The sequence below is a fragment of the Pseudorca crassidens genome, chromosome 13 (genome assembly GCF_039906515.1).
Source record: "Pseudorca crassidens isolate mPseCra1 chromosome 13, mPseCra1.hap1, whole genome shotgun sequence".
NCBI classification, from domain to species: Eukaryota; Metazoa; Chordata; class Mammalia; order Artiodactyla; family Delphinidae; genus Pseudorca; species Pseudorca crassidens.
Genome location: NC_090308.1, coordinates 30,684,057 through 30,707,728, shown reverse-complemented (window position 1 = coordinate 30,707,728; position 23,672 = coordinate 30,684,057). Strand labels below are relative to the sequence as shown.

Below are 23,672 nucleotides of genomic sequence, written 5' to 3'. Positions count from 1 at the left end.
CTAACTGTTTTGGCACTTGTATAACAGTTAATAACTCTGCAACCTGTCTTTTTTTTTTTTGCGGTACGCGGGCCTCTCACCGTTGTGGCCTCTCCCGTTGCAGAGCACAGGCTCCGGACGCGCAGGCTCAGCGGCCATGACTCAAGGGCCCAACCGCTCCGCGGCATGTGGGATCTTCCCGGACCAGGGCACGAACCCGTGTCCCCTGCATCGGCAGGCGGACTCTCAACCACTGCGCCACCAGGGAAGCCCTGCAACCTGTCTTTTCTTTTAGTTTTTACAGGTTGTCCTGAAGAGGTTAAAAACCTCATTGTTTTCATAGCATTCCAAAGTTTTGTGCCACTCCAAAAGAATAGCGACCATCATTATAAATATTTGTCACCTGGTCTTCAGCTAGTTGACAAGCTAGAGTTAAGGCAATTCACTCGGCTTGTTCTGCTGACTTTTTTTCTGATAAATAAAAGCTTTCAGTTATATCCTCTACGGATGTGATTACATCTCCAGCTCTGTAACGTCCCTGCTCGTCCCTTAAGTAGGAACCATCTGTAAATCTAATTAGATCAGCCTTATCAACGGGGCTTCTTGTAAGTCATTCCAGGGAGCAAGAAGATAATCTGTCAACAAAACGCAGTCGTAGTTGTTTTCTTCCTGTGATGCTGGAAGCAAGGTTACAAGATTAATGTTATTACATCAAACCAAGGTGGTGCGAGGTGCAGAAAGCAACATTACTTCATAAGAAGTTTGTTGGCTTTCAGAATTGTGCTGAATGTGGTGAGAGTTTAGAAGAGACTCAACTGGGTGTGGGACATAAATACTTAAAGGAGACCCTATTCCTGTTTCTTCAGTAGCCTCTCTGAAATAACCTTCAGACAAAGTGGAAATCCTTTTGCTACCTAGTCTAATTTAGTTTTGGAGCATAAAAGCAAGTCATCTGTAAGCATTTTTGTAAAAGCATCAGAGTAAGACAATAACTGTCTATAAATGAAAGACTTAAAAAGCGTTGTTCAATGCTTTTTCTCATGTATCAGAATTTATTGGTTAGATTACAGACTGTTTATATTGTTCTGACTCTGTAGCTATTATTTACACTTTATTATTTACACAATGCAATACAGTGCATTGTGATTATATTTTCCTTTTCTGTACAACTTTTTGTTTTGTTTTAGGGGTTAATCATTGTGCCATGTTTTTTCTTTGCTTAGTTTGGGATGTGCCTATGAGTAATTCATCCAGAAACCTCCATCTGAGATATTTGTCTCTTCTCAGGAAGTTCAGATACATAAAGTATATACCAATTTTATCTTCCTCTTGCAGACATCCCTCCTGGAACGTCTGTCCTCCTCTGCCAGTCTGGATTGGCGACTCTCTAAGCTTGCCTCCTGGCTACTATCCTGTCTAGTGTCCTGGAGATTCTCTTTTGTTCTCTCTTACATGCATCTTCTGTTTGCTCAGTTTCATGTCTTCCTCTTTCTCAATTTACTCTCCTGTTTGAAGATGGAAGAGATCATATCCTCCATTCATTTCCTCAGAAAGACTATTTCTTTTCCCCCCAACTTTTTATTTTGAGAAAATTTAAACCTAGAGAAAAATGGCAGGAATTTTGCAATCATCACATGTTATTTTAAATATTTTACCACATTTGCTATTTCTCTCTGTCTCTCTCTCTCCTCTCTGTCCCTCGTCTTCTCCCTATCAATCTATTATCTTTATATGAACTATGTGAGAATTATTTACAGATGTCATAATTCACTCCTAAATACTTCATTGTGTGTTTTCTGAAAGTCCTGCATGTGGGACCTGACTTTCATAACCACAGTACACATAACACACTCAGGAAATTTAACATCAATATAATACTGTTATCTAAAATACATCCGTACTCGCAGTTCCTCAACTGTCCCAATAATGTCCTTCACATATTTTTTTTTCTCCCATCCAGGAATCAAACAAGGGTCTTGCATTGCATTTTGTTGTTAGGTTTTTGTGATCTCCTTTAACTGAAAGAGTTCATTAACCCATTCTTTTCCCCACTTTTCATAAAATTGACATTTTTGAAGATTCCAGGGCAGTTGTTTTGCAGAATGTCCCTCGGTTTGGGTTTGTCTCATTTCTCATGATTATATTCAGGTTAAACATATTTTGTTTTCTGTAGGTATGCTATTGTATCCTTAAAAGTGTTATGTTTAGAAGGTTTAGCTCTTGCCTTTGAGACTCAGAGGTAAGCTATATAGAAAACAAATACATACATATACCTATGCATATACCTACACATATATGCACATAAAGTTTGTGCATAATTTCAAGTGGTCCACAGACCTTCCCTTTAAGCCTATCCATGTAAGCACATGAAATCTTGGCAAAGTTTTCTGCTGTAAGTACAATTGGCACGGGTGATGGGACTCATGTTTTCACTACTCAACAACAGTGCTTGAGTTACTTTTTAAGTCACATAGTGCTTACTAGAAATGTTACCTCTTAAGGTACTGTTATGGGCTGACTCGTTTCCCCCAAATTCATATGTTGAAGTCCTAATCCTCCGTACCTTAGGATGTGACTGTTTTTGGAATAGGGTCTTTAAAGAGGTAATTAAGTTAAAATAAAGTCATTAGGGTGGGTCCTAATACATGATGGTTGGCGTCCTTATGAGAAGAGAAGATTATGACACAAAGACATCAGGGAAGTGCACACACAGGGAGACCACTGTGTGAAGACAGCCATCTGCAAGTCAAGGATAGAGGCTTTAGAAAAATGCAACTCTGCTGACAACTTGATCTTAAACTTCTAGCCTCCAAAATTATGAAAGAATACATTTCTGCTGTTTACATCACCTAGTCTGGGGTACCTTGTTATGGCAGCCCTAGCAAACTAATATAGGTACCTTTCTGAATCCCCTGAAAAAAGTTTATTATTTCCTCTTCTATTCCCCTGGCATTTCATTAATACTACTAGTATAGCACATCTCACATTATATGATGGTTTAACATGTCTATTTCTTCTACCAGACTGAAGTTCTTTAGAAGAGATACAGAAACGGAACATTCTTGCATCTCCTAACACCTGGCATAAAATCTGGGGCTTGGTGGTTCTCAGTTATTATTGTTACTCTGCATTGAATAAAAGCACCCAGCGTGGCGTTATTTCATGGGTGAGGCTTCCTTTGAGGTAATAGCTATTTCTGAAATGCTGGATGTAGAGAAAGATTTGGATCACATACCTGTAAGGTTGTCATAATTTATAACAATTTGTTTCACTAGACATTTATGACTTAAACCTCCAAGGTCATGTCTGAAACCATTAAATAATTTTAGCAAATGTTCATTGAATGTTTTCTAGGTGCCAGCCATTGTGCTAGATAAAATGGAACAAAATGGCAAGCCTAACCTAATGTAGCCCCTGCATCAATGGAGCTGGAATGCCAGAGAGATTCCAAGTTTTGGGGAAATAGCCCAGTGCCTGTCAGGCTTTAAAGAAGTGGAGTGAACTCACAGCCCTTATCTTCATGAACTGACACTTGTGGGGCTGCTCTCCCAAACACTGGTGAACTCAGGCAGCATGGCGGGACTCCAGTTTTGGGATGTCTCTTCTGGAGATGTCCCTAGAAATTGTGTCATGAATGACACTCCCTTGAAAACACTAAAAACAGCAAGAGCCTAGGAAAGCTTGGACACTTTTTGGAAATAAAATTATTTCTGGGTTTTGAAATGAACAAGAGTGGGCCACTAGAATTCTAACACTAGTAGGGCAGATCTGCACTTGAGGCAAAGAAAGAGAAGTAGTTCTCCAGACCCCAGACACAACCTTAGAAAAGTTGACTGTTCAGTAGAAGACAGTTGCCACAATTGGAGGCATCAAATCAGGTTTCTGACTTTTTGAATCATCAGAGGTAGTAATCAAGGGTTCAGGTGATGAGCTGGGGTGGGTTTCTCTGGTTAAGTACATTAGTGCCAGCCTCCAAAACTGCAGAGGGTCAGTTAGTGAATATTTTAAGCTTTGTGGGCCAAGAGGCATAACCAAAGATACTATGTAGGTATGTGTATGAAATTAAAAATGTGTGTACTTATATAGTAAAAGGAAACAAATTTCACAAATTTTTATTGATAAAATTAAAAATAAAGTAGTAGAGCTTTTTTTTCCCCTAGGGTTGGGGGATAACCTTTTGTTTAGTTGAGGTTCAAAATTACTGTTACCTGTCTTCAATATGCATCTGTGCTGACTGGTAATGAGATTTTATGTATTTCATCTTGAGAAGTGTTTTTTCATACACGTAGGTATGCAAAATACTGATATCAGTCCACAAGCATTGATTCTACTTTATCAATCATTGTTTGGATGTCTAGTAACCCAGTCACTTTATTAGTATTTCAGTTCCAAGAACCAGGGTCCTATAGTCCATGGTGAGATTTTGCCTTGTCCTTTCCTGTATACTGCTGCCTCTTGGCCCTGGTTTTGCATTGCTAACACCAGTCCCACCTGGACAGCTTGGTCTAGATTCAGCTCCAATATTGGATCTCCACTTGCCAAGGGCTAGCATCTGTCCTTTCTATACCACCTGCCTATCTGGTTAGCCTTTTTTCGTAATAAGCCCTCCTTGAAGTTGGCCACCTGCCCACGCATCCCTGCTCTTATGTTACTTGAGGTCTCCCTGTCCTGATGGACTTTTTCTGCTGGACCTGAGCCTAATATGTACCTCACCTCCACCACCCTCAGCGTATCTAGTTTCTCTGAACTTTTCCTGTCTGGCTTGTCCAACTACCACCCAAGCTCGAGTGGGAGAACCAGCAAGGGCAGTTCTATAAGACTTAAGGAAGTTGATGTTGGCAGGCCCTTGGGGTTTTCCTGAGACATTAACAAGTGGGCTTTCTGTGATTCTAGAAAATTCCCAGAAATCTGTGGACAGGGGGACCTTGTAGAATGTAAAAAATATTTATGATTGGTGGGGGATGTAATGATAGCTGCTTTTCAGAGCCCAAGTGTTCTAAGCATTAGAATATGCAGAGTGAAGCTTTCAGAACCCAGAAGGTGGAGATTGTTCTAAAACTGAAGGGAAGAAGAATTGTGAGGCTTCCAAGTTTCAAGTAACTTAGAAAACGTAGGTTCAGATGACACAGGCAGTCTAGTCCAAAGTCTAAATTGCCGGGAAGCTGTGGATTTGGCTGGTGTCCAATGTTTAGGAGAACTGTTAAGAAATTTCTAAGACTTGAGAAACTCAAAAGAGGTTGGAGCTTAGGACTCAGGGGAATTGTTATAGCAGAAAATATGACCAGAAGCTGGGCAATGCCAACATCTCTACTGTACATACCTGTACATGTCCCAGGTAGATTGTCTGAGGTTTACTACCCTCAGGAGCTGAAGGATTAAGATATTTCTCCATTATAATATCCAACATTTATTAGCATGGAGATAATCTGAGATCACTTTGAAAATGAAGAATCTAATGTCAAGAGTCAATTAACTTGTAACAGACATAAGACTTTATCAGAGGCCTCCTGACTTCCTTACCTAACATTTTCTTGTGTTCTCAAGGTTGAAGGGGGTGGGGGAACAAAGGTGGAAGAAGAGAGGAGGGGTGTTCTGACAGTGTGGGAGATTAAACAACTGGTTATGATAGTGTAGCCAAGTTGACATACAAAACAAACCACCACAGAGACGTAGATAAAGCCAGGAGCACTGTGAACCAGACTCAAGGAGACTAGATAGATTGTCCTAAGTGCACATAGGCAATTAGAACCCAGAAACCAAGAAAAACTGAAGGCTTAAGTCAGATGAGTACACAGAAGCTGTAGGTCCTAGGAATCTCCTAATTTTGAGGCAAATTGCAATGTAGACTTAATCTATCTTTTATAAAATCAGTATGTCATAACACAACAATAACAACAAAATACTCTGCAGTGGGAGCCTGAAGACAGGGCAGAATCTCGTTTCTGAGAGATCGCTCACCAAGGTGATCTGGGCAGATGATCAAGTCCTCTAGCTTTATCTGTACAGTCATCAATTTTGATTAGAATCCAGAGTGAAAGTTTGCAGAAGAGAATCCAAAAGCGCATACAGGACTCAAAGCACGTGTTTAGACTTGATTTCGGAGAGGCAGCAGTGAGTGGTGGCTTGAAGAGAGATCTTAGTTCCCTGCCCAGGAGTTGAACCTGGGTAGCCTGGATGAAAACCAGGAATCCTAGCCACTAGACCAGCAAGGGGTAGAGGCTAGAAGCAAATTTTCCCTGGCTCTTTCCCCCATTGAAAAATGCATTTCTCAAGGAGGCAAAAACTTTAAAAACAGGTACAAAGTTGATTATTAGAGACACAGCACAACAACAAGTGGGAGAGCACACAGAGAGACAGTTTGTTTAGTTAAGACGGAAGCAAGACAGAGATACATACCAGGAGAGAAAGGGTACGGGCGTCCCCCACAATGTGGAGGAGCCCCGTAAAAGGCGGTTAAGTCATTTATACAGGTCAGTTCTTCCAGTCTTTGTCTTCCCTCTGGCCAATCGTCTTGTTTTGTTCCCTTGGCTAATTTGTCTCAGGACCCTCCCCTAGGTGCACGCGTACCCCTCAGCCAAGATGGATTTCAATGCAAAGGTATCTGGGAAGAAAAAAACAGGACATTATGGCCCGGCATCCCCTGACTTTTGAACCCCAAAGAGCCTTTCTTTGCATGTGTAGTGTCTCCCTTGCCCCAAGGAGGGGAAATACGTTACCTCTTGAGCCTTTACTCAAACAGGGTTTCTTAAGGTGTCCACAGGAGACAAAGCCTGGCTATTTACCCTCTCTCTGTTGTTACTTCCATTTCAGAGTAAACAGGAGGCTGATTGTAAATGGCTAACGTGGAGCCTACCTATCTCCTGTCTCAGGCAATGCAAACAGGAAGCTACTTGTAAGTGTCTGTTCTGAAGCCCACTTTTTCCTGCCCCATGAAATGTAAACAGGAGGCCAGTTGTAAATGCCTAGCCTGGAGCCCATCTGTCTCCTGCCTCAGATTGATCTTGGCTACATTAAAAAAAATCACGTGGAAGGATACTTAAAAATACTGCCGCCTTTGCCAAAAGTCCAGAAGATTCTAATTCAATCAATGTGGAGCCTGGCCTTCAGAATTTAAAAACTTAAAATTAAAAAACTACTTTGGGTGCTTCTAAGTTTACCTGGTACCAAGAACCATTTGCCAAACGTATTCAAATACGTTTTTGTTCATTTCTGAATTTTTGAAGACCTGGTAGTTCATTGTGGTCCATGGAAAGAAGTCTGCAAGACCGTGAATTAGATTTTCTCTGAACCTTAATTCCTTCTGTTACTGCAACAAATGCAGATGCTTCTACTAGCAGGTCTGTAGGTGGAGTTGGTGAAGTGGGGGGGCATAGTGGATGGAGAAAGTGACGGGAAAGAATAGCACAAATCCTCAAAGCCACGAAAGGAAACATGGCTTTTATGCTGCAGATTTTTTCATGAAGGGAGTGCACTTCAATGACAGAAAAAGGGATGTAGCTACAATTTTCAGAAATATTCTTAATATTTATGTCATTGTATATTAGGATAGATTCATTTCTTATTTCTTTCCACGGTCTTTAGGGTTGTAATAATTTGAATAGTGGTTTCCAAAGAATGTACTGCAGTCTACAGGATTTTTATAATCTTTACACTAAAAGAGAGTTTTCAAGCTTTATTTGATTAAATAAAGGAGGTTATCATAGGACTAATGTTCTGTTGACTTAAAAAAAATGCACAACGTGAGAGTTGCCAGTTAAGTTTTATTTGGGGCAAAATGAGGACTGCGGTCTGGGAGACGGCGTTGCAGATGCTTCTGAGAAACTGCTCCGAAGAGGCAAGGCGAGGAGCCAGTTTATATAGAAGTTTTGTAACAAAAGGCAGGTAGTCTGTACGTCAAAAAATTACTGTTAAAGAAAACCAGATATCTCAAGTTAAGGAATTTAGTACTCTTCTATGTATGTGAAGATGCAAGTGTCTGGGCTCACTGAAATCATTCCTTTAATATGCACCTCAGCTATCTGGGGGCCAGTGTCCTGTGTTTTCATATCCTGAGTTTCCTCAGCGCTCACGGTAGGGAGTGGCTGCCGTCTGATGGCTGCTAGATGGCAGGTATTCTTTTCAGCCCTGGGTTTCCTCAGGGCTCACTGGCTCATGTTGGAGGGTTACAATCGTTGATGACTGTGACACCCTTTGTTTACTGACATGGTAGAAAATATTTCATTTATCAGTTCCATGGAATCACACTTTGAGAATTATTGCCTTAGGGCGTTTAAAATAGAAATGTGTAAAACCCACCATTTATTAGAACTCTCTTAGGCCACACTGCTACTAATTTAGCTTCTTTCATCAGAAATCAGTAACCCCCTCTCAGCATGAAATATATGTATCATGAGACCAATCTCGTCTATGTAAATAAGAAAGGATCGCATTTAATTAGTTAGTGAAAATTACCTTGGATTTGGGGCTATAGAAGACTTGGGTTCCAGTCCCACTTCTGGCATCTAGTAAATGTGACTTGGGATAAGTAAGTCACATAATTTAAATAATCAGAGCCTTACTTTACTCATCTTACAAAATAGGGCTACAGTGTTTGTAAGGGATTCTGTTATGTTTGACATGAGATAATGCATGTGAAAACATGTCAAGGTGTGAATACTCTAAAATGCAAGTCATAATTATCACATGATTAATACTTTATACAGATTTGGCAGAGTTGGAGTTTTTATATGGTTAAAGCACATGGTTAATATGTTAGTTTTCAACAGTGACAGGAAGTTTATATAAATGTAGAAACTTTCTAGAATTTTGGTAACAAGGTGTTTTGTTTGGGGTTATTTTTAAAGAAAATCAATGATCATTGTATTAAAATTTGATTATTATATTATTCTTGTTACATATATTTTGATTAGTATTTAGTAGAAACTATAAGGAGAGAAAGAACAGTTGTCTACAATGTACTAGAAATGAACTTTTATCTCTCGACACTGTTATTTTTTCCTCTCTCTTGATTGCCCAATCACTAAAGAGCTGTGCTCTTCCCAAACATTTAAAAGTCAGTTACAGCCCCGTAATTCATACAGTTTCTCTTTGCCAGACTAGAAAAACGAAGGAGTTCTACCATTTTCTGGTAGAACAGGTTTATACAGCTAACAGAACAATGGATTCTACTCTGGGTTTATCAACGGAAGAACCTGTTATGAGAAACACTGTTAAGAAGTACAAAATAATTTGTATTGTAAGTACATTTTAACATTTTCGTCTCTGTAGCTTTGTGACTAATGGTAGGGGTATGACTCCCCGATTGTATTTGTTTGTGTTGCTGTTTAAATGTAAAGTTTTAAGTAATTGTGTTCAGTTTTATCCCTTATGACAACTCTAAAGCAAAGTGAATCACATTTTGCAAATAAGAAATTTGAGTAACAACAAATTAATATTTGATCAATCTAAAAGGTTGGGATCTGTGGCAGAACATTTAGCAGCACTGATTTTACCATGATTATAATTATATTTATCTCCCAAGTCACCATTTTTAATTTATTTTGCATGAATATTTTAAGACAAGAGAGTGAGGAATTAAAATCACTGTGTCTTATATTCTTCGTTGGACTCTTGATTTTATCCTATTTTACTTCACTCCTAGAGGTGGTCTCTTTTTCCTATTTTCTCTTTCTTGTTCCCTTACATGGTAAGATATTCCCTGTCCTAAAACAACAACAACAATAACAAAACAAAAACAAAAAACTTTCCTTGACTTTATTACATTCTCTTTTCCTTTTACCATCAAACTTTCAGCTCTAGCCATTGTCTCAATTTTCTCACCACCCAACCATTTTTTGTTCTCTAGCTTTGCTTTTACTGTACTCAAGTCACCTCCTCAAAAGTCAGCCCTTCTCCCCTATCCTTCTCCTGCTGAGTCTCCTAACAATAATACACAGATATTGTGGAGCAGTTTCTCATTTTGAATTCTTCTCTCCCCTTGCTTTCATGATGGCATTGACATTCCCATTTTTATCACTTTTCTCCTTACCTGCTTTATTGGCTGATTTATCTTTCTTCTCATTATGCATTTCACCAAACCCTATCTAAAGATCCTTTCTTTAGGAAATCTCACCTTCTTTAATGGTTTTAAGAGCATATTCTCCACCAAGAATTCCAAGTCGGCCACTAGTTCTGACCTGTTGCTGAGTGTCTACCACACCATTCCAAGTGCCTGCTTGCTGGCTCATCAATCCAGCACCTTCCTTGTAGCTAAAACCATTTGCATAGTTTTCTCACACCTATACTGCTGCAGTTTCCTCTTAAATTCCCTACTTTTCTTCTTTTTTCTTTCTTTCTTTTTTTTTTTTTTTTTGCGGTATGCGGGCCTCTCACTGTTGTGGCCTCTCCCGTTGAGGAGCACGGGCTCCGGACGCGCAGGCTCAGCGGCCATGGCTCACAGGCCCAGCTGCTCCGCGGCATGTGGGATCTTCCCGGACCGGGGCAAGAACCCGTGTCCCCTGTATGGGCAGGCGGACTCTCAAACACTGCGCCACCAGGGAAGCCCAATTCCCTACTTTTCTTAATGTCATTGCCATTCTCTCTGTCACGCAAGCATTGTTTGGAGGAGTAAATGAAACAGTGTGTATATGTATTGAGCTCAGTGACTATAACAAAGGAAACTCTCAAGATATTCTATTTATTTATTGTTCTGGGAACTTTGGCATTCTCTTTTAGCTCTTATGCCATTTACTATATTTATCCTACCTTATTAATTCAGGGAATTATCAACTCCTCGGGAGCAAAGTCTGTTCATCGTTTATTTCCCTTCGTTGTATCCTTTTAGTGGGTTGTTAGTACACGTAAACAGAAGCTCAATAGTTTAAAATCATAGCTTCAAAGTTACCCTATTGTTTCTAAATTTTAGTACAAGTTTTATTTAAAATTTTTTAATGTACCTATTGTGTTTCTAGCATTCTTTTTTCAGCCAAGCTAAAGCCAAATGTTGGTTTCTCAGTGATTTCTGGAGCCCAAAGCACTCCCCTCTCCATTTTGTAGATAGCGTAAGATAGTTTAAGATATATTTGCACCTTAATATCAAGAAGCTTGTTCAGAATTACATACCTAGAGTCAATGATTATACAACATTGAAAATGAACCTTTTTATCCTTGAGGAGATTACAGAATAATGCGAGAGCAAGTCATAAATATATGGAACAAGTACAAAATCACTAAGAAATAGACATGAAGATTTAACATTAAAAAGTTTTAAAGCATCCTAAGGACAGCTAGGTGTTGTCTATTGTTCCAGCAAGTTTGAATGGCCAAAGGACCAAAAATAAGATGTAAACTGAGATATAGCCGAAATGTAAATCTATGACACATGAGGTTTACCACAGGAGAGTTTCCCAGTGCTTTGTTGCTTTGTAGCGTTAGTAGCCTTAGTCAGCTGTGGCTCTTGAGCATCATAATAAGGGAAAAAGTGCTAATGATGTTATTTAATAACTGTTTATGTTTACTTTGCCCTCTCCATCGTCTCCACTGAATGAATACCTGCTGGAAGGTCACTGACCCTTGGGCTAATTTTGAGTCTTCATGTAAAAATTGTTTTCACAGTATTTTAACCATATTTTCCCAATCACTGAATTCACTTCTATTGTAAAAATTAGATATGTTAATTTCCAGATGATTTTTCAGAAGGAAAACAGACAAAATCTATAGTTTATGTAGGGTTTTTATTATCTAAGCAAATTTTGATGTTGTTTTTTTTTTCTTTTATAAAAGCGATTTTTAAAAAAGAAACATAACAAAGTTTATTTGTATTGTAAAATACTTGAAGTAATCTGTGTACCTGTTGCACTTGTATTCTTTATGGTGATACATATTATTTAAGCTCTGTCATCCAGTATGCTTATCATTGGACTTAATGGATAGGGAAAGAGGTCAGTGGGAAGAATTCTCTTTAATTTATATCACAGTTTAACTTCAGTAATAGTATAAAGTCCATTACACTGAAGAGCTTTGTCAGTAGTAGTGATAATGAATGACATACACAATCTTTGGTCCCATGACTTCCTGGTTACCCCTAAAACATTTGTTTGCACTGCAGATCAAAGCAGATAATTTGCTAGTTAATTATTTGGACATTATATATATATATATATATATATATATATATATATATATATATATTTATTTATTTATTTATTTTTGCGGTACGTGGACCTCTCAGTGTTGTGGCCTCTCCCGTTGCGGAGCACAGGCTCCGGACGCGCAGGCTCAGCGGCCATGGCTCACAGGCCCAGCCCCTCCGCTGCATGTGGGATCTTCCCAGACCGGGGCACGAAACCGTGTCCCCTGCATCGGCAGGCAGACTCTCAACCACTGTGCCACCAGGGAAGCCCTGGACATTATATTTTTATATGTTAAATATTCTCATTATTCTCTGATGGTCAGAGTGGGAGAGAAAAACCCTGCTTCCTGGGAATGAGGTAGTTGACGATTTCACAGTTTTGGAATGCTTTTAAATAAATGATCTCCAAACATGTATCTAGTTAAGAAAGGAAAATGGGCAAAGGTAAATGGCCCCTTGGTTTCATTTGTACTTTAACTCAATTTGGGGTTAAACTAACTAGGACTAACGTATTTGAATTTGAAGATCTGTAATAAATGGTATTTTAACATTCTTCCCAAACCTTTCTTACTTAATGCCTGAAAATAATCAGGCATTAAATAAAATTCTGTCCCCTTATCATTGTTGGATCTGGTAATGCGAAAAGCTAGCAGGCTGTGCTCCCTTAACAATCACCAAGGGAGGGCAGTTGTCTGGGTCTTTGTATATTTTAATAAGATGGTAAGTGTCACATTTTTTTGTTAATAGGTTCTTCTCACTTTGTTGGTGGCTGTGTCACTTGCGTTAGGCCTGGTGGCTGGACTCAGGCAACATGAAGAGCAAGGTACTCCCCTCAACATTTTCTCAGAAACTTTCCTTCTTTCTTCTTTCTCCTCCCCTTCCCTGTTATATAACCTGGACTCGCCTCCTTTCTAGGCTAGGCTAGGCTCCCCTTTCTCCCATGCCCCACTTGTCAGGAGCCCACATCTGTGGTTAGCACTCTCCACTGCCGCTTCTGGACTTTCCTCTTTGACCTCATCTCCCTGCTTCTTTGAGATTCATATCATTCCAGTATTTGCCCCTTTTCCTCACTTTCATAGAGGACTTTGGTAACTGAATCAAAGATTCCTTCTCTCCCAGCTCCTACTCTAATCATTAATATCCTATGATAAACTTGACTTCGAAAGTCTTAGTTGCTTCACTCCCATGACTTCCTACCACCACTTTTGTACCTTGATATCACGTTAGTGTTACCCCATCCCAGAAATATCACCATTTCTTGGTTAGGCAGTGCCACTTTCCTGAAATGTAGTGCACAATAAAAGCTTCACATTTTTTTTCTCGTAAGAAGCAAAGAAAAATAGGAGATCTGTGGCTCAAAGTATCAAAACACCTCCCATCCCTTTTGCCATATTGCATTAGTACGAACAGTAAATAAACCATTTGCAAGAGATTCAATAAAAAGCACTTTCTATAATCTTACTATGTATTGTTTTGACACTTTTACTAAGGGAAAGTATGAGGTCAAGTGTTAGATAATTTATTCTCCTTTTTTATCTGGTTGATTAACTTCTAATTTGACTCCAATGGGGAAAGTCTTCTTCAGTGGGAGACTCTTGGTGAGGTTAACTGGCAATTTTCCAATTATGTTTTCACTTAGTAATTTACAAACACTCAGTACCCCTGCTGTAACATGGGAACACAGTGGAACTGAAAAGATGGGCATTGGCTGGAAAATTACTGTCTTTTCTTGGTCACTTGGCTGTTGTGTTTCTGAGCTGCAGTACCAGTCCTAGATCTAGCAAATGCTGGCAGATCATTTTGGTGGTATTATTCTGATGTTAGTGTGCACAGGTGGGCATCATTTCTTGGTTATTTCATCCCACAAATCACATAAACTAATTGCAAAAGGCATATGGTAATCTCTGAGCAAAATCTCCAATTATTCCAGCTCTTTCCCTCCTTTCCTTACGTTAGTACAGCTACTGACTGGCTCCCTAGTCATTGTTCCTTATTCTCTTCCTTTCATCTCAGTCTATCAGGGCTTGTGTGGCATCACTCTCCTCTCCCTCCCACCCAGGGGATTGGTGTTTAACGCCAGCTTCTTTTTGCCAGCATCCTAACATAGTCACCCCCTCATTCTTCCACCACAACTGTTTCCTAAACCCCAACCCTTGATCATCTTCACCATTCTCTGCTCCAATTAACCTACTTTTCATAGGCAATATATATTTTTTCTAGTGCGAGTTTTTAAACAAGTTTTTCTAGTTTGAGTGACAAATTTCTCAATTTATGTGCACATCCTTTTTACCTGTTCTTCAACAATTGAGCACTAACGCTGTGCTAGGCACTATTCTAATTACTGGGGATATAGTGATAAAGGAAACAGACAAAAAATCCTTCAAAGGGTTTACATTCTAGCATGGAAGACAGATAATTAAAATTGAGCAATATATATATATATATATATATATATATATAATATGAAGGGAAAGTGCTAAGGAATAAGTAAAACTGAAAAGGGGAACATGAAATATTGAGTCAGGGTGGGTGGGGTGTGCGTAATGACTTTTGAGTAAAGAGCTAAAGGAAGTGAGGAAGAAACAAGGATATTTTGGAAAAGAACATTCCAGGCAAGAGAAAATAGCAAGTGCAAAGGCCTAAGGCAGGAGCTTATCTGGCATATGTTCTATTTAAGGAATAACAGGAGATCAGTGAGCTAGAGCTAAGAGGCCCAGAGGGAGGATAGTCATAAAATGAGATCAGCCAAAGAGGAGTTGATCACAGAGGGGTTGGTAGGTCAAAATACGGCTTTTGGCTTTCATTCTGAGTGTGATGGGGAGTGATTGGAGGTTTTGAGCAGAGGAATGACATGACATGCTGTGGTTTGCTTTTCAACATGATCGCTCAGGCTGCTGTGTTATGAATAAATGGCAGAGCGAAACCAGGAGAAATAGAGAGACCAATTAGAAAATTATTGCAATAATATAGACAAGCCATATGTCTTGGACCAGGGTGGTAGCATTGTAACTGATGAAAAGTACTTGGATTCTGGAGATCTTTTGATGTAATAGATAGATTTTATCAACAGATTGGATATGGAGTGAGAAACAGAGAAGTCAAGAATGACCTCAAGATTTTCAGCATGAACATCAGAAAATATGGCATTTCCATAATTCAGATGGGGAAGGCTATAGAAGGAGCTGGTTTGGGAAGAATAATCAGGAACTCAGTTTTGGATATGTTAAATTTGAAATACCTACTAGATGTCCAAGTAGAAAAGTCAAAAAGTAGTTGTATATAAAAGACTGGCTTTTGGGGGAAGTTCTGGCTGGACATGCAACATGGTGGTTACCAGCATCATACGTGGGATTTAAAGCAATGTGACCAGGGTATGCCAACCTTAAAGGACCGGAAGATGAAGGGAGGAGAACACAGAAGACTAGGAAGGAGGGTCAGGAATGTGGGAAGAAAGCCAGGTGATTGTTTTGTCCTGAAGTTCAAGTGCGGAAAATGTTTCAAAGGAGTGAATGTAAAAATGTAAAGACGTTTTATGTAAATGGCATATAAACTTTTCCCCTTACTTTCTCACAGGACTTTGTAGCTATCTAATTACAATGCATGCACTTATTGTTATGTACCTATCTACTTAATACATAGTGCTCTTTGGTGTGTATCCAACATGCCATTTGACCTATGCCCTCTCCCAGAGTTGCTTTTAGGAAATTTGATATCATTCTGACTTGTGATCCTGTACACATTTCTCCTGATCTATCTCTGGGAGCTTTCCAGATCTCTTTATCCCTATTGATCCCTTGGTGTGAGTTTTGCTGTGAAATTTGGTGAGCACCTTTGACATAATAATGTTTACTCTTCAACTCTGGGCAATTTTATTATGATTTCTTTAATAATATCATTTCCATTTTCTTTGTTTTCACTTTTCAGTAGTACCTCCCTGTTTCAAGGTCAACTAAGTAGTAGCCTTAATTATATCTGCAAAGTTCCTCTGCCATGTAAGGCAGTATATTCACAGTCTCGAGGATTAGGGGATGGAATCTTCTTGAAAACCATAATTCTGCCTACCACACCCCTCTACTGAGTTTTCCATTACTGCTCTCACGTTTTTATTTCTAAGAGCACCCTGAACGTGATTTCCCTTTTTAAAATTATAGTTTACTTTCTTATTTAATGGATGCAATTTCTTTTCTGAGCATCTCAATATCAGTTGTGTGTTTGTGTGTGCGTGATCGTGTGTGTGTTTAACTCTTCTGCTCCTTGCAATATTTCCTCTTCAAAAGTTTTTCTTTTTTTCTTGTTTGTTTTGGTTTTTCATGTGGATGCTATCCTCAAAGGTCTGGTAATCATCTGTTCACATTTAAGAGTAAGACTTGTTCATCTTTTTTTCTCATTATGGCCATCCTCCATGTCTGCTGTCTCTGTGATGAAAGCAACTCCTCCCAATTTCTTCCAAATTTTGAGCCTTCTATTCTGTAGTGGGAGGTGGGGTGGGTAGCTGCTGCTTCATATGCAGACTTTCAACCAATTCCACTACATTTAGCCTCTGCTTGTCCCTCCTACCCTCTCCTTATGGCCCCTGGTGTATCTGAGTCTGGGACCTCTCTGGAGTCCTGGGGAAAAATCACTCATTATGTATTACTCATTATTTATCACTTTGCACTGATGAGTCATACAGTGCAATAAAAATTATCTAATTGTCTGTCCTAGTCTGTGCTGGGTACTTCTTGGGCTTGCACCCTCAAGCTATGAGACTTCGGATAACTTCTAAGCACAGATTTCCTTATTCTTTCACTCTACAGGCAGCTGCAGGAAAAAATGCTTTGATGCTTCACATAGAGGACTGGAGGGCTGCCGGTGTGATGTGCAATGTAAAGGCCGAGGCGACTGCTGCTGGGACTTTGAAGACACCTGTGTGGGATCAAGTATGAATCCTGAGAGCAAGTTTATTAGCATGTTGGTTGTGCTATCTAATGATAGCACATTTGCACGAGCATTTGCATGCAAATGCAAATGCTCACCTTGTGTATTAGTTTGCTCAGGCTGCCATAACAAAGTCCCACGAACTGGGTGGCTTAAACAACAGAAATTCATTTTCTCACAGTTCTGGAAACTAGAAGTCCAAGATCTAGGTTTGGCAGGGTTGGTTCCTTCTGAGGCTGTGAGGGAGAATCTGTTCCATGCTTCTCTCCTAGCTTTTGGCATGTCTCCAGCCATCTTGCGTGTTCCTCCACTTGTGGCAGACGTAACTCAAAGCTCTGCCTTCGTCTGCAGATGGCCTTCTCCCCACGTCCTCACAGTCTTCCCTCTGGGTGTGTCCACGTCTGAATTTCCTCTTGTTGTAAGAAGAATACCAGTCATACTGGATTGGGGTTCACTCTAATGACCTGATTTTAACTTGGTTATCTGCAAAATCCTTTTCTAAATAAGGGCCCATTCACAGTCATGTTGAAGTTAAGACTTCAACATTTTAGGGGAGGGACACAATTCAGCCCATTACACCTTGTATTCAGGATCTAGTATAATCCTGACCCCCCTTTCAGTACTAAAGATAGAACCCACACTTTATTTAGTTGAGGTTGAGGAATAACAGTCTCCAGTAGATGAAATGTTGTCAAATTACACAAGTTTCAAGGGAGTTTTCTCATGGCTTTTCATCTTATTTAGTCTCATTTTTAGTGGTTCTCAAATTTCAGGTTGCATAAGACTCCACTGGAAAGCTGGTGATTCTTAGCGATTCTGATGCCAGCGGTCCACAGAACACAACTTGAGAAACACTGTTCTTGAGGCAGAAGAGACAGTTTGCAATATTTAATTTTCTAAGAAATCAAGGAGGTGGTGGGGGGAGGTGTCTAGTGGTTCGAGGAGAGAAGATTAGGACAGTACAGCTCCTTAAATTATGCTCTCTGAAAAGGGCAAGAAGGAGGGTATAGCCTAGTATGGATAAGATCTGTACTCCTTTTAATTCATCTCCAGAACTCTTTTCTTTCTAAGTACATAGTATATAATTGAGAATGAAGAATTCTGTGCATGACTGAAACACACAGCTGTCACCTAGCCAATGCATTTGTCTGAGCACAGGGGCTGATGTTGATTCTAGTCACTGTTTCCTGCAGGTGGCCCCAGGAAGCAGCCTCAGTCCAGCCTCTTGCTGTTGTTAGCACTGGGATTTATTGAAACTGATCTCACATTAAGTGCCTAGCCTGGGCAAATATCAGAGGCATGGTGGGGAGCTGATCTACCTTTCTTTCACTCTCAGCTGGGAGGTACCCTGCCTGCCTACATTCTTACAGACCTGACCATGTTCCTGTTACTTCTGTTGTCACTGCCACTTCCTTGTTGTCTGTCCTTAGATAAGGCTGGGCAGGCTGCTCTTAGGTGGCAACAGTCACTCAAGGTTAGTAGTTCTTTACCATTGGAAGTTCCTACCCTTGGGTGGGAATAGGACAGGTGTTCAGAGTTTCTCCAGACTCAGAGGTCTACCTGATAGGTAGACCAGAGCTGCAGCTTATAAAGCTACATTTCTCTCTGCCACCCATGCCAAACGAAGAAAAGTGGTGGATTGCCCCTTATTCGTATTATGAATTTTCATTTATGAATGAAGATAAACCAAGAATTTGACCATAGGATAATACAAGAAGAAATGCATGGAATTTGTATTTTTGTTATTGGATGCTTAAATTAAGTTGTATGCTCAAAACCGAATTGTGTAATTTTCCAGCTCGAATATGGACGTGCAATAAATTTCGTTGTGGGGAGACCAGACTGGAATCCAGCCTTTGCTCTTGTTCAGATGACTGTTTACAGAAGAAAGACTGCTGTGCTGACTATAAGAGTGTTTGCCAAGGTAAGCAGGTGTTGACCCATTTGCCTGCGTGAGTTCAGTGACCCTAGAGCTGGCCTAGGCTGCAGACATTAAATCAAGTCCAAGAATTTTTAGCCACTCTACGTGGAAGAAAAGACCCAATGTGTTTACTGTGGGAAGAAATGGGTTTTGTGCACGATAGAGGAAGGGAGCTCAGAGCAAAGATATTATAGAAGAGAAGAGAAAAGTTAACATTCCACATGTTCTGTAAAGCAAGGTCTTTTTCAGTCCAATGACTATGCTAGACATTCTTGTGGTTTGAGACACTGGACGGCAGATCCTAAAGTTAAAACATCACAGAAGAGATTCTCTGGCCTGAATAGCAGTTAGTTAAATGACTGATTTCGGACTGGCAGGGAGGTAATGCAGAGAGCCAAGGTTAGAATCCAGGTTATTCAACGCCTGATTTCACCTGCTTTGCCACTTTATAAGTGATGTAGATTTTTAAAAAAATCACCAATCCCTCTGCACATCTGATGAGACTTAGGAAAAACGTCATATACACATAGCAACAAGATTGCTTCAAGCTATCAACCCCTTTTTCCTAACACCACACCCAGTAGAGTTAACTAACTTACATGTGTAATATTTTTAGACAAAAAAAGAGATTAAGGTGAATTTTGATTTTTTTTAAATAAGAGGAAAATGTTATAGTAGAAACATTATTAAGTATAGTCCCTCAGTAAAAAATAGGCTTTACACTAATAGATGAATCAGTTTTTATGCAAAATGTAACTGAAAATCCGCTAAAAGGGGCAACCAGAAAGGAAAGTAAAAGCCTGAAATGGTAAGTCTGTTTTTAAATAATAATTGATATTTAATAGTGAATATCGTGTCATTAAAAATCCCCCTAAATTCACAAAGGCAAGTGTAGTTTGCAGTTTGCTTATTTCTCTAATAAGTTCATTGAGCACAGTGCCTCTGAGCTTTGTGGTCTCCTGCCTTCTGCCCTAATTTTATAACTCTTTTTTTTTTTTTTTTTTGCGGTATGCGGGCCTCTCACTGTTGTGGCCTCTCCCGTTGTGGAGCACAGGCTCCGGACGCGCAGGCTCAGCGGCCATGGCTCACGGGCCCAGCCGCTCTGCGGCATGTGGGGTCTTCCCAGACCGGGGCACGAACCCATGTCCCCTGCATCGGCAGGCGGACTCTCAACCACTGCGCCACCAGGGAAGCCCTAACTTTTATATTTTAAGTTCAGAATTTTGAAAAGAAATATGATGAATTTCTAACATATGGAAAGAATAGTGTGTTTAACCATATGTCAATCACCTTGCTTCAGTAGTGATCAACTCATGACCAATCTTGTCTCATACCAATACAGTATGAATGTTAAGCTGGCTCAGAGGATCGAAGAGATTAGAACTGAGAGAATGTTGGAATAAAATCACTAAAGATGTAACTTGTGGTGGGACACAAATGATTTGCTTTGCTACAGGACAATTTATCTGCTATCAGATAAGAATCAGTTACACTGCTATTAGTTTTCTACCAATTAACTCCTACCCTTACTAAGTTGTAAAATGAATAAGTGGTAAAGAATAAGCTAGATAAAGGTATATACTCCTAGATAACTAGATAATCCATAGGTGGGCTTTTTGAATAATTCCCAGCATGACATTAAAATGAAGTTTAATGATCAGTCCTCCTTTTGCTTATTTTCCAGCTTTGGGGTTTTTTTCTTAATAAAATACCTCCAACCTCTCTTTGAACATTTTAGATTACTACAAAGCAAATCCCAAGGTTAATGTCATTCATCTATAAATATTTTCAGTCTGTATCTAAAAAAGATGAAGATTTAACAAAATTAGAATACCATCAATATATCTAAAAATGTCTTCAATAATTATTTATTGTTAACAAATGTCCAATCTGTGTTCAGATTTTTTTGTTTTATAATATTAAAAAAATATTTGTTTGAAGTAGGATCCAAACAGATTCCATACATTGCAACTGGCTGATATATTTCAAGTCCTTTAAAAGTGGGTTCTCCCTTCCTTTTTTCCACCCCATGCAATTTACATGTTGGATAAATGGAGTCACTTGTCCTGTAGAATTGTCCAGTCTGGGTTTTGCAGATTGCATCCTCTGTGACTTAAACAGTTTGTCATCCCCTATTTTTCCTGCAAATTGGTAGTTAGAACTAGAGGACTGTTCAGATTCAGGTGTTTATCTTTCTTTCTTTCTATCTATCTATCTATCTATCCACCTGTTTACTATGTACCCTTCACAGGTGGTGGTGTTACTTCCATCAAGAGGAACATCTTGTCTGCTTGTCTCTTTTTTGGTCATGTTAGCCATTGATGATCATTGCCTAGATCCATTAGGGGTTGCAAATGATGACATTCATATTCTATCATTTCTACTTCATTAACTAGTGGGAATGTTTTATAAACAGAAACATCCATGGAGTGATGGAGTGTAATTTTTTAGTTACATGGAGTGTAATTTTTTAGTTACAATCTTAAAAATTTGTTTGTTTGATTTTCCCCGTTTGATGTTAATATCAATTATTCTCATTGGGGCTTCCCTGGTGCTGCAGTGGTTGAGAGTCCGCCTGCCGATGCAGGGGACACGGGTTCATGCCCCGGTCCGGGAAGATCCCACATGCCGCGGAGCAGCTGGGCCCGTGAGCCATGGCCACTGAGCCTGCGCGTCCGGAGCCTGTGCTGTGCAACGGGAGAAGCCACAACAGTGAGAGGCCCGCATACTGCAAAAAAAAAAAAAAAAAAAAATTCTCATTGGCTATTTCTCTTTTTTTTTATGCTTTCATTTTTCTTTAGATTGTATACCTATATTTATTAAACTCATTTTTCCTAGCAGTTGGGAAAACACTGTCCTTGAGGGAAAAAACATTATTTAAAAAAGAAAAAAGAAATTGTCCCTTTCCAGTTAAAGGAATTCCCTTTATTTTCTTGGTAAAGATGGGTTTCCTGGTATTCAGTTAGTGTAGATTACTAATCTGTGCAAATCGCTAGAGGCACTGACCTTGCCAACATGTGAAGTAGCATTTAACATGTTCTAGAAGAATTTTGTCATTGCAGTAACATGAATTAAGTCGTTTGGAAAGAGCATGTCCATTGAACATTGGTTTCTCTTTTCTTATCTAAAGATTTTGATGTTATGCTTTTCAGGAGAAACCTCATGGGTTGAAGAAGAGTGTGGCACAGCCCAGCAGCCCCAGTGCCCAGAAGGGTGAGAAGGAAACGGACATGTTTATTCTCCTTTAACAGACGGCACGCAGGAATGTAGCTGAGAGGCAGGGTGGAATTTCTCCCACTCTGTTTACATCTTAGAACAAAACAGTTAACAAAAGATTAGATTCCTTGTGGCTTCCAACTCATAACATACTTTGGTTTGCTTTATTGTTTAAAAAGCATTTTTATATTAAGTTATTATATTCATATTTTACAACAATGACTTAAAAAATGGTTGAAATATTTGTAGTAACATCCCAAGGTCCTACGATCAGGATTAGAATTTAGATCTAAATGACTCCAGCCAGGACATCCCAAAGCTGGGATTTTGAAATGTCTCTAATATAAAATCTCATTTCTGGTGATGTTTTATTAGTGCTCTGCTTGCACGCTGCTGACTTCTACCATAAAACTACAAATAATTAGCTCCATGTATACCTGCCCCTGTAAAATACTACATTTATTTGAGGTGAGGCAATGATACTAATGTGCCATGTTGTAATGATTCCAAAGTGCTGGGTGTGTGGGTTGGGACTGAGTTTTGAGAGGTTGAATAACTGCTCAGTTAAACAGCTCATAAAGAATGAAGCAGAGAATCAAACTTGTCTTTCTGAGGCCAATCCCTTCCTTTTTCTCCACAGTGCACTGCCTGGTCATTGTAAACACTCAGGGCTAGAGAAATTTCATATATGGTATACCTGGGTGTCACAGATAGCCAGTGCCAAGGAGCAAACAGAAATAAAGTTAGCTAACATTATTTAAACTCTAGAACTCAAAGGGTGGTAGATCTCCAAGTTGAAAGACCCAGATAAGTTATGTAACACCTTTTAAAAAATACTGTACATTTTTACTATGGATTAATAACGTACTGGACATACTGATTGTAAAGGGAAATAATTTTTAAAAAGAGAAAGGAAAACTTGACTTAGAACTATTTCTGGCTATATTTTCTTAGTGTTTTCTAATTTAGAGAATTATAAGTAGTACAGAAAAGTGTCTTTTTTAAAAAATCAAAATAATGGACAAATTCTTATTTTCCATTTTCAGATTTGACCTGCCACCAGTTATTTTGTTTTCCATGGATGGATTTAGAGCTGAATATTTACAGACATGGGGTTCTCTAATACCTAATATCAATAAACTGAGTAAGTCTCCTCTAATCAGGGACATGCAGATGATAGACACCTAGTTAGTTAATGTCTAGATTAACTAACACTTTTCTTTCTGACCTTTAATGTTAGCGGTTTGTCTTAGTTCTGGGTCCTCTCAAGAGTTTGATGCGTTTACTACACAACAGCTATTTTCATCCTTCTTGGCTCCTCCTTCCTTCTTCTGCAGTGTGTTTATCTTTTTGTTTGTTTATTTTGATTTGTTTTATATTTGAATATAACTTCTGCTCTGTGAAAATCTGTTCATGGATACTCTCTCAAAATTGGCATTTGTCAGCCCTGGGTTCTGGGTCTCAGCAAGGTAGATATGACCAGTAAGGATGGGAACCTGAAGGAGCCTGAGCAGACTGGACAGAATCGGC

The 23,672-nt window shown here is 39.3% G+C and overlaps 1 protein-coding gene across 1 annotated transcript in view; it reads left to right on the top strand.

The window, feature by feature from the left end:
• The first annotated feature begins 9,076 nt into the window (after nt 1-9,076).
• The window catches only part of ENPP3 (ectonucleotide pyrophosphatase/phosphodiesterase 3), a 64,579-nt gene continuing 49,983 nt past the window's right edge, over nt 9,077-23,672 (top strand). The window contains exons 1-6 of the mRNA XM_067702937.1: nt 9,077-9,214; nt 12,836-12,911; nt 16,885-17,007; nt 18,804-18,929; nt 22,079-22,139; nt 23,189-23,286. Of these exons, the coding sequence (XP_067559038.1) occupies nt 9,137-9,214; nt 12,836-12,911; nt 16,885-17,007; nt 18,804-18,929; nt 22,079-22,139; nt 23,189-23,286 (562 nt within the window). The 5' untranslated portion in view covers nt 9,077-9,136. The remainder of the gene's footprint in view (nt 9,215-12,835; nt 12,912-16,884; nt 17,008-18,803; nt 18,930-22,078; nt 22,140-23,188; nt 23,287-23,672) is intronic.